The sequence below is a fragment of the Bos javanicus genome, chromosome 19, assembly GCF_032452875.1.
Source record: "Bos javanicus breed banteng chromosome 19, ARS-OSU_banteng_1.0, whole genome shotgun sequence".
Lineage (NCBI taxonomy): Eukaryota > Metazoa > Chordata > Mammalia > Artiodactyla > Bovidae > Bos > Bos javanicus.
In genome coordinates, this window is record NC_083886.1 from 28208897 (window position 1) to 28219946 (window position 11050).

Below are 11050 nucleotides of genomic sequence, written 5' to 3' on the forward strand. Positions count from 1 at the left end.
ATGGAGCCCCACTTGGACCGGCTCTCAAGGTAAACAGAGCGCGCCACAGGGCGCCTGAGCCACCTGGGACGCGAGGGGTGGGGCGGGGGTGGGTAGTGTCCAGGGCCGGGGCGAGCTGAGACAGCCAATCCACCGAGCCGAGTCCCACGGGGATTGAATTATCCATTTACACCCCCAATCCCAAGGAAGGGAGGGGCGAGGAATGAACACCTCCCCGCCCATGCCCACGCACCTGCAGCTGGCTGCGCACCCGGGAGATGCATGGATTGCAATCGCCAGCCTCCCCAACGTTGGTAGGCAACGCACGGAAATAGGGGTGGTCCTCCCAAAGCCTGAGGGGATGAGTAGCTCCAACGTTCTCAGGCAATGTTGCTGGAGAACCTGGTAAACCTCGGGTGTTAAATCACAGACCTCCATGCAGTGCATGTTGCGTGCTCAAGGACAATACGCCCTCCAGGACAGAGCGAAAGGAAAAGGACTTCTTGTGATGGGCCAGGGACATATACACGTCATGTTGCATCTTCACAATCACCCTGTGAAAAGGTGTTCCCCCCATTTTACAGATGAAGTCACTGAGACTTAGAAAGGTTATGTGATTTGCCCAAATCGCCAAACTTAAAAAAAGAAAAGAAAAGAAAAATATTTGAGTTTGGATCTGTCCAACTGTGGAACCATCCAAGAACAGACCTACTACTGAAATAGACTCTGCCACCACGGAGGGAAACGGCCTGGAGACAATCTGATGCCAAACTGACCTGGAAATGGTAGATTGATTCTGTGCTAAGGGTTTCTGGGACTAGAAAGGATTCTTGAGATCAGAATCCCTGAGGATTTAGATGGGAATTTTAAAAACAAAGTAAGAAATCCGAAAATTGAAACCAGGTATTGATTTCTTGGAAAAACTTTCCTTTTTACATTAAGATTGATTTACTTTGAATCAAGGGATGTGGTCTCTCGTTTAATTATTAAACAACATCAGAGAAAAGCTGGCAGTTTGCATTAGTTTGGCCAAGAGCCACATTACCCGACAGCCACATGGTGGCAGTGTTTCCTAATTGTTGAGAAACTCTCGGCAAATAAAGAAAAACAATCAGTGAAACTGTAAACCTGACAACACAATATGGTCTTCGAGGGCTCTCTATTGCCTATAAGAGGAAACAAAACAAAATTCTTTACTTTGGATAAAAGCCTTTCCCAATCAGAGGTAGACCCAGACTATCTTTCCATCCCTGCCCCCTTCCCCTCTTTTCTACACTCTTCCATCAGCTATCAGCAGCTCATCTGCTCTATAGGCATTTCTAGCCTTTCTGTTTAGTCGCTCAGTCGTGTCGAACTCTTTGCAACTCCATGAATCGCAGCACTCCAGGCCACCCTGTCCATCACCAACTCCCGGAGTTCACTCAGACTCACATCCATCGAGTCAGTGATGCCATCCAGCCATCTCATCCTCTGTCGTCCCCTTCTCCTCCTGCCCCCAATCCCTCCCGGCATCAGAGTCTTTTCCAATGAGTCAACTCTTCGCACGAGGTGGCCGAAGTATTGGAGTTTCAGCTTTAGCATCGTTCCTTCCAAAGAAATCCCAGGGCTGATCTCCTTCAGAATGGACTGGTTGGATCTCCTTGCAGTCCAAGGGACTCGCAAGAGTCTTCTCCAACACCACAGTTCAAAAGCATCAATTCTTCGGCGCTCAGCCTTCTTCACAGTCCAACTCTCACATCCATACATGACCACAGGAAAAACCATAGCCTTGACTAGATGGACCTTTGTTGGCAAAGTAATGTCTCTGCTTTTGAATATGCTATCTAGGTTGGTCATAACCTTCCTTCCGAGGAGTAAGCGTCTTTTAATTTCATGGCTGCAATCACCATCTGCAGTGATTTTGGAGCCCAAAAAAAGAAAGTCTGACACTGTTTCCACTGTTTCCCCAACTATTATTTCCCATGAAGTGATGGGACCGGATGCCATGATCTTCGTTTTCTGAATGTTGAGCTTTAAGCCAACTTTTTCACTCTCCACTTTCACTTTCATCAAGAGGCTTTTTCTCACTCCTAAATTTTTTAATATGTCATGCTTTGTGCTTGAAATGTCCTGGAGTGGATGCAGGAGACTTGCCATGTACCACCCTAGGAAAGTGGTCTCATCAGTTTCCCTAGTCTGGGGTGCTATTGTGAAAGGCACCTGGAAGGCAGAACCAGCCTATCCTCAGGCACCAGGGAGGGCAGGGACCCCACTTACAGCAATGGCCAGTGAGGACCCTGCTCGAAGCTGAATGAGGCCAAGTGAAACAAAGCACTCCCTCCCCATGGTGAAGTAGAAATGCAGGGGGGTGAAAGAGGAGACTGGGTCCTTAGGGCCTGGGAGTTGTACAAAGTGATGCTGAGCACCTTTACAAGATACTTGTGAACCCACACCACTATTCATGCCTGGAGAATCCCACAGACAGAAGAACCTGGCAGGCTACAGTCCATGGCGTTGAAAAGAGTCAGACGCAATGAATGACTGAGCGCGCACACACGTTTTACTGTGTAAAAATTACATCTCAATAAAGCTGATTTTTAAGGTTAAAAAAAATCTTAGATTGGTGAGGATGTAGAGAAAAAGAAACACTTAGCAAGCACTGTTGATGGAAATGTAAACTGGTATAGCCTGTATATAGAAGTGCCTCAAAAAATTAAAAATAGAACTGCCATGCTGTGCTGTGCTTAGTCTCTCAATCATGTCTGACTCTGCAACCACATGAACTGTAGCCCAGAAGGTTGTTTTGTCCATGGGCATTCTCCAGGCAAGAGTACTAGAGTAGGTTACCATGCCCTCCTCCAGGGGATCTTCCCAATCCAGGGATCGAACCCAGGTCTCCTTCATTGCAGGCAGATTCTGTACAGGCTATCAAAGAGATATCTGCACTTATGTGTTCATTGGAGCGTCATTCACAATAGTCAAGATATGGAAAGAACCTAAGTGTCTATCAATTAATGAATGGATAAAGAATAATACTCCATTAGTTTGTTGTCCAGTGGCTAAGTCTTGTTCAACTCTTTGTGACCCCATGGACTGAAGCATGTCAGGCTTCCATGTCCTTCACTGTCTCCCAGAGTTTGCTCAAAATTTTGTCCATTGAGTTGGTGATGCTATCCAACCATCTCATCTTCCTTCACCCCCTTCTCCTCCTGCCCTCAATCTTTCCCAGTTTCAGGGTCTTTTCCAACAACTCAACCCATCACATCAGGTGGCCAAAGTATTAGAGCTTCAGCTTCAGTATCAGTCCTTCCAATAAATATTCAGGATTGATTTTCTTTAGGATTGACTGGTTTGATCTCCTTGTGGTCCAAGGGACTTTCAAGAGTCTTCTCCAACACCACAGTTTGAAAGTATCAGTTCTTTGGTGCTCAGCCTTCTTTATGGTCCTACTCTGACATTTGTACATGACTACTGGAAAATAGTATATATGATCTATACATCATATATACCTATATATAATATTCTACCATATAGCCAATATATATTGTGCATGCTGAGTAGCTTCAGTCATGTCTGACTCTTTGAGACCCTGTAGACTGTAGCCCAACAGGCTCCTCTGTCCATGGGAATCTCCAGGCAAGAATACTGGAGTAGATTGCCATGCCCTTCTTCAAGGGATCTTCCCAACCCAGGGATGGAACCTGCATCTCTTACGTCTTGTGCATTGGCAAGTGGGTTCTTTACCACTAGTGTCACCTAGGAAGCCCATATCCAACATATACGTAAATGTATGTATAAAATGACAGCATATTATTCAGCCTTGTGAAAGAAGGAAACCCTGCTATTTGCAACAACATGAATGGAAATCAAGAGCATTTATAACAAGTAATATAAGCCAGATAGAGAAAGACAATACACTATGGTTTATCACTTATCTGCAGAATCATTAAAAAAAGACAGAAAGTGGAAAAGTGGTTGCCAGGGGCTGGGGGTTGGAAGGGAATAGGAAGAGGTTGGTAAAAGGGAACAAACTTTCAGTTATAAGATGAATAAGGTCTGAGAATCTAACGTTTAAAAAACATGGTAACCATAGTTGATAACAAGGAGATCCAACCAGTCCATTCTGAAGGAGATCAGCCCTGGGATTTCTTTGGAAGGAATGATGCTAAAGCTGAGACTCCAGTACTTTGGCCACCTCATGCGAAGAGTTGACTCATTGGAAAAGACTCTGATGCTGGGAGGGATTGGGGGCAGGAGGAGAAGGGGACAACAGAGGATGAGATGGCTGGATGGCATCACTGACTTGATGGACGTGAGTCTGAGTGAACTCCGGGAGTTGGTGATGGACAGGGAGGCCTGGCGTGCTGCGATTCATGGGGTCGCAAAGAGTCGGACACGACTGAGCGACTGATCTGATCTGATCTGATAGTTGATAACACTGTATTGTATATCAACACCAATATACAATATACTTTTGGGTCACACCAAAAGTCATCTCTACTCTTTAAGTGGTGCATTTTATTGTGTAAGGATTACACTTCAGTAAAATTGATTTTTCAGGTTAAAAAAAAAACACCTTAGGTTGGTGAGGATGTAGAGAAAAAGAAACACCTATGCACTCTTGGTGGGAATGTAAATTGGTAAAGCCAGTATGGAAAGCATATGGAAGTTTCTCAAAAAATGAAAAATAGAACTACCATATGATCCAGTAATTCCATTTCTGGGTTTATATCCAAAGGAAATTAAAACAGGATATCAAAGAGATATCTGCACTCCTGTGTTTACTGAAGCATCGTTCACCATAATCAAGATATGGAAATAACCTAAGTGTCTATCACTGGATGAAGGGATAAAGAATAATATAATATTCTATCATATATACATATATAATATTATATATATATAATGACAGAATATTATTCAGCCTTAACAAAGGAAATGCTGCCATTTGCAACAATATGAATTGAACTAGAGGGTATTTATATCAAGTAATATAAGCCAGACAGAGAAAGACAGTACTGCATGATATCACTTATCTGCAGAATCATTAAAAAAAAAGTCAGGAAAAAAAATAGAAAGTGCAAAAGTCGTTGCCAGTGGCTGGAGGTTGAGGGGAATAGGAAGAGTTTGGTAAAAGGGAACAAGCTTGCAGCTATAAGATAAAAGTCTTATAGCTGAGAATCTAACATAAAACATGGTGACCATAGTTGATAGCACTATTTTATAATTGAAATTTGCTAAGAGAGTAGAACTTAAGTGTTCTCACCTAGGAAAAATAATAAACGTGAGGTTATGGATATGTTCATTAACTAGATGTGAGAATCCTCTCACAAAGTATACATGTATCAAATCCTGACATTTAAATATCTTACAATTTCATATGTCAATTATACCTCAATAAAGTAGAAGTTTTTAAAAAATACTTTAGGAACTCTAGATAGTCTTTTCAAAGTTAAGGGGGAAAAAAGAACCTCAAATCAATGGCAGTGCTCTAATCTCCCAGGGTTTATTGCTCTCCTACAAGGAGAAGTGTCCCCCTTCCCCACCCTGCCATTTCCTAGGCAGGGGGCCACTCTCTTAGTTGCCTTGGCTCAGTCCAGCCTCGCAGATCCAGTAGTAGAGTCTTTGGCAGGCATCGTCATTCCACTCGCCATCAGGGTAGAAATGGGCACAGTCCTCACCCCCACCCAGCCCATGCCCATGAAAGTCATCCGGCTGGCCTGGCTTCCAATTCCTGGTTGGGGGGGAGGGGAGGTTGGTGTGAGAGGAAAACAGCCAGCTAGGAAGAACAGATGAAACAGAATCCAGGTTGGGGAGAAGGGGCTGTGGGCCAGACACTGGAGGAGCAGAGCTGAAGGAGGAAGAAGGTACAGAAAGCCAAGGCACTCACTTGATGTTGGTCTCATAGTCCGACCCATCCACCCATTTCCAGACTCCATCCGGATCACTGAGGCCCATCCAGGTGAAGTAAGGATGTAGGTTGGCCTGGATAAAATCCTGGGACAACAGAAGGGCAGTGTTGACTTCCCCCCGCCGCCCCCAGGCCAGCTCCTTGGACTAGCAGTTCTGAACTTCATGGGTTCATTAAAGCCATGGAGGAAATTCAGAGTGTTGATCCCAATGCTGGAACCAGTGGAACCTCTGAGGATCTGGCTCAGATTGCAGTGGTTGTTAAAACTCCCCAGATGATGCCAACGAGACCAGTCTTGGGACCTGAGCTTGAGGGGCTCACCTGTTCGTCTCTGGAGTTGATGACTACCAGTTGGGCATTCTTCAGTTGGCAGTCTTTCTCAGCTTCTGGCCAGGGCTTCCGCAAGGAGGAGAACCAGTAGCAGTGGCCTTCATGCTCCAGCCAGTTGGCGGGACAGCAGGCTGTGTTTTGAGAGCCTAAAGGGCCGGGGTTGGGGGAGTGGCTGAGATGCTGCCCAGGGGAATGTGGGCAGGAACTGGCTCCAGGCATGCCCCACACAGCTTTTACCATTGCTCTTGAGAGCATCCATCTTGCAGGTCAGGGAGTTCAGGTTCTTGACCAGCTGCTGGACTCGAAGGAGCATTTCAGAATCACCTTCAGGATGAAGCATTTCAGGATGCACACAGATGGGCAGTGGGTACAGTGCCCTGGGTGTGGCTTCTGCTCCATGAGTCCCTGGAGACTGGGGGTCCATGCCCAGGACCCAGCCTAGGAGCCCCCTTGCCCTCCCACACACCTCATGCCTAGGTAGAAGGCAGTAGGGGGCTGACCTGCTTTGAGTTCTTCCAGTTGCTTCTCCAGCCTGTTCTCCAGAGAAAGCACCTTGTCATTCAAGCTACGGGCTGGAGGAGAGGGCACTCAGCACCCTGTGACTGCTCCCATCCCCCACCCTCCAGTCTGAGAGCCCAGCCCCCACCTCTCCACACCCTCTCCCTGAGGGTCTCTTACCAGCTTGCAGTTCTTGCTTGTGACTTTCCACCTCAGCTTTCAGTGATGTTATCATTTCTTGAAAGTTGCGACCTGGAGGACTCAGGGACTCGGGAGTCAGCCTCCACCCCTGCTCCACCCCACCCCACCTCAGTCCAGAGCCCCTTTCATGCCAGGCTCACCCTGGGAGTTCAGTGCCTGGACCTCGGCCATACTGTTTGAAGTGAAGTTACTGAAACTTGTTCTCAGGGTCTGCAGGTCACTCTGAAACTTGAAATCTGATCAGGAGGATGGGACAATCAGTGCTCAGGGTTATCAGGCCCTCTCTGTGCCAACATTGGGCCCCTAACATGCATCATCTCGTGGGTCCCTTCAGTGACCCCACCCAAAAGAACAGGCCCTATTTTTACCTGATACTGTAAGTGAGGCAATTAAGGCTCAGAGAGAGGACATAATTTGACAACATTCCCCAGCCGACAAGTGACAGAATCTGCAGTCATCCTCATCCGATCACTCTTGCATTCAGCATCCCCACCACACCTCATTATTTCTCTCTTCCTTGCCCACCATGTGCCACTCACTTTGGTATCCCATCACACAGATGCTGGCCAGCAGGAGGCTGAGGGCCAGGGAGAGCAGGAGGAGGCAAGGGCTGGAGAGGAGCCGCTTCAGAAAGGTCTGGGAAGAAAACAGCGCTGCAGGAGAAGAGGGTGTCAGGAGGAGGGGGTTCAGGTGGTGGGACAGACGGGGCCGAGGATGGGGCCACAGGGACCTCTCAGGGAGGAGGCCGGTGCAGCTCATGCTGGTGGGAGGCCGGATGAGAACTGTGGGGCCAGGGGGGTCCAGGTCTCTGACTCCTCATGGATCAGCCCAAGTGCTCAGATACAGGGGCCCCTCACAGGCCTGGGGACACATGTACACAAAGACACACAGACAGAGGACCATCACGATGTGTAAGGTCCTCTCATCAGAGTTGGGGAGCTAGAAGGAGGACCCAGAGAGAATGAGGGGCAGCCCACACTCCAAGCCCACAAGGCAAGCTCACACTCAAGGGTGAAAACACGTTAGAAAGACAGTTTACGCTCTTGCTCTTCCTCAGCGCATAGGCAGTCAGGCCCACTATGGATCTTGAATTCTCTTCATACTGGCTCCCCCGGAGGCTGGGCCCTGACCCCCTTCAGAGTCGGGGACCCCACCAGGACACATGGTAGAGGTGCAGACATGACATACTTGACAGCAGAAAGCCTTCTAAACATATTAAGAAGAGGTTTAGCGAAGACTGTCTCCCCTTTCCCTTACCTTCTGTAAACCTCTGGCTTTTTTTCTCACTCTCCAAGTACTGAAGGTCTTCGTACTTCACTGACATGTTTGGACCAACACAGTCTCTGAGACTGTTGGAGCAGAAGTGGAGGCCGAGCCAGTAGGCAGGCTGGGGCAGGAGCTGGATTAAAGGGGGAACGCGGGGACCAGGGAGGAGATGCAGGCAGGGCTGGAGATGAGAGAAGAGTGATGTTTGAAAAGGAACCCATGGTGAAGGCTAGGAATGGGGATGGGCTTGGGTTTGCAGCTGAGGTGAGAGGTGGGGTCAGGGATGAGGTTTGAGCTAGGGTCAGGTTGAGTTTGGAGTGACGGCGGAGGTGAAGTTGGAGCTAAATGCATTGCTAGGACTGGGTCTGATGTTGGGGCTGGAACCGAGGTTGCATCTCCTACTAGGATCAGTACTCATGCCTGGGGTCAATACTGGGATCAGTACTCATGTTGAAGCTATGAATGGAGATGGACCTAGACTTGGTGCTGAAGTTGAAAATAGGACAGAGTTGAGGTTCAAGCTTTCGGGGGGTGGGGGAGCGGGGCAGGCTGGTGTTAAGAGTCAAGTTAACTTGGGAATTCTCTGGCAGTCCAGTGGTTAAGGCTCCATGCTTCCACTTCACAGGGCAGGAGTTTCATCCCTAGTTCCTGGGATCCTGTGTGCCCTCCCAGGCTGCCCCCAAGTTTTTTTTTAAATGATGTAAGAACTCTGGGGGTGAAGCTGCCACTGGGGTTGGTATGGGGTTTGAGATGTGGCTGGAGTAGGGGCTGAAGACAGGGCTAGAACCGGGCTAGGGAAGGGGTTGACTGTGAGCATCAGTTTGTGACCAAGGTTGTAGCTGCCCTAATTTAATCCAAATCCAATGAAGGGAATAGAGTCGAAAATCTCCACTGAGTCATTAAATCCTCAACCTGCCCCCTTATATATCTTACCATTCAGTTCCACCAAAGACCCACGGTCCCTCCTCCCTGCTTTCTCTGACATCCTCCCTGCCCTTTTAGCCTCACATGCATCCCCAGCCCCCTTACCTGTGAGAAGTCAAGAGGCTGTGATTCTTGAGTTCTTTGTGCTGCAATGACCAGAGTTGGAAAAAACTAAATCCCGGACAGTTGGGATGGGGGTGGCTGATGGAAGAGTCACCTAACTGAGTGGAGACCTACTGGTCTTTGTGTCTGAACGACCAAGAGTCTATATACTCGGAAACTCCCATTTCCTCAATTTGGGGCAGTAACTAATAAGAAGGAATTGAAATCAAAACTCAGGCAGAGGTGGCGTGTGTGGGGCAGCTGGACTTTTTGACTTCCTGTGACTTCCTTAATTTTACTATTTATCAGTGGAACTGGATCAGAAGGAACCAGAGTGTTGCTTTTCCTCTGTCACCACAGCTCCTTTCAGTTCCTTGATGTGAACATCTCGGAACTGTTGACGTCTCCATCATTGCAAACCCAGGTCCAGAGGAGCCCTTTGCTCTGCTCTTGCTCAATCCTGACCCAGGGTCCCTGGCATCTTCCTCTGGGGCCTCAGCCAGCAAGCTCCCTGAGTTCTGGCCAGCTCTCCTTGTTATCAAGTCCAAGTTTGCTCTGGTCATTAAATGACAGAGACAAGGTGTTGAGGCAAAGAAAAAGACTTTATTCAGAAAGCAGGCACTGGACTGCCAGAAGATGGCAGAATAATGTCTCAAAATAACCATCTTCTTTTATAGAACAGAGATGGGGTCGGGAAAGGGGTGAGGAAACAAAGTAAAAAGGCCATTAGTCTTGCAAATATCTCTTAGAATGGCAAACCTCAGGTGGGGATGTGTTGATTTCTTCCTTCCTTCCATCCACAGGTGGACAGGGTCCTGAACACTTTAATAGTCAGGCAGAGGGGCAGATGCTCTGAGGCAGGTCTTTATGTATGATTATAATAACAAAATCCAACTCAGAGAAACAGTTCCAACATGGAGTGAGAATTGGCTTTTCTCTGCCACATCCTCATTTCATTTGAATGGAGGGAAGAGGTGGCGGAGAATAGGATCTCCTGGCTGGAATGGGAAGGGAGGATCCAGAAGAAAGAATATAATTTACTGAGCATCAAATCTGTGATGAGGATTGTGCCCGACATTTGCATTAACCATTCAATTCCCACAAGATTGTTGGGAGGAATTTCGGATGAAGAACTTAGGCTCAGAACCATCCTGTGACTTGCCCAAGATCACTCGCCTGGTAAGCATAAGAGCCAGAATTCCAGCCTAGGGCTGCCCCAAACCCTAGCCTGGGCTGTCTGAATATACTATCTTCATGAAAGGGGTTCAGTTTAATACTGTCAGCTCTCTAAATCCCTCTAAGGCGTTTTCCCTGAATTCACACATACAACCTTTTCATAGGAAAGATTCTTAGTGTCTTAAAAGGGGAAGAAGGAAAGCAAATACATTTCAGATTCTGTTTTCTAGTTAAATGGGATTGTGCTCTGATAATTGCATTTTAAAACTCATTTAACATTGTATCAAGAATATTTGGCCACATCAGTTCATAAAATGTCCTTTATCTCTTTTTAACTTCATCTCATTTCATAAGCTGTGCCATAATTTATTGACTAAGCTTTTTCTCTTATGATAAACATTTAGGTTGTTTCCAGTTTTCTTTTGCTTTCTTGCTTTGCATTTATTCGGTGTTTGGATTAGTATGTTACAGGCTGGGTTTTTGGAATCAATGTGGAGACTGAATTTGGGGTACAGTTTAATTATTAGGAATCAGCACCTGTGAAAGGAAGGGAAAAGAAGGTGGTGGTAGAGGGAGAAGTTAAAGAGTTACAAAGACCCTACAAAGCTTTAGTACATCTGACAGGGGTTTCTAGGGGTTCAAACTGCATTGGCTATCAGAGCTGCCCATTGCTGCATGGAAATG

General features: G+C 47.0%; 1 protein-coding gene across 3 annotated transcripts; it reads right to left on the reverse strand.

Annotated features, from left to right (window-relative positions):
- Positions 1-182: 182 nt before the first annotated feature.
- LOC133232028 (C-type lectin domain family 10 member A-like) lies at positions 183-9367 on the reverse strand. 3 transcript variants are annotated; one of them, XM_061390938.1, is made up of 10 exons: positions 9194-9367; positions 8156-8345; positions 7438-7551; positions 7039-7134; positions 6878-6949; positions 6700-6771; positions 6437-6523; positions 6191-6345; positions 5849-5955; positions 183-614 (listed from the first exon to the last, which is right to left on the reverse strand). In XM_061390938.1, exons 2-10 carry the CDS (start codon positions 8220-8222, stop codon positions 404-406), a joined length of 981 nt encoding a protein of 326 aa, XP_061246922.1. In that variant the 5' UTR covers positions 8223-8345; positions 9194-9367; the 3' UTR covers positions 183-403. The 3 variants fall into 3 exon arrangements, with proteins under 3 accessions (XP_061246922.1, XP_061246924.1, XP_061246923.1); XM_061390939.1 differs by lacking the exon at positions 183-614 and adding an exon at positions 5440-5692 and having other exon boundaries at positions 9194-9362; XM_061390940.1 differs by lacking the exon at positions 9194-9367 and having other exon boundaries at positions 7438-7534; positions 8156-8240.
- Positions 9368-11050: the final 1683 nt, after the last annotated feature.

Bases quoted from the DNA above. Each gene is read 5' to 3' on its own strand.
- LOC133232028 (XM_061390938.1), bottom strand. From the start codon at position 8,222: ATGTCAGTGAAGTACGAAGACCTTCAGTACTTGGAGAGTGAGAAAAAA. The intron at 6,346-6,436 runs GTAAAAGCTGTG...CCGGCCCTTTAG, and splicing joins GGATGCTCTCAAGAGCAATG to GCTCTCAAAACACAGCCTGC. The intron at 5,956-6,190 runs GTGAGCCCCTCA...CTGTTGTCCCAG, and splicing joins TCAACTCCAGAGACGAACAG to GATTTTATCCAGGCCAACCT.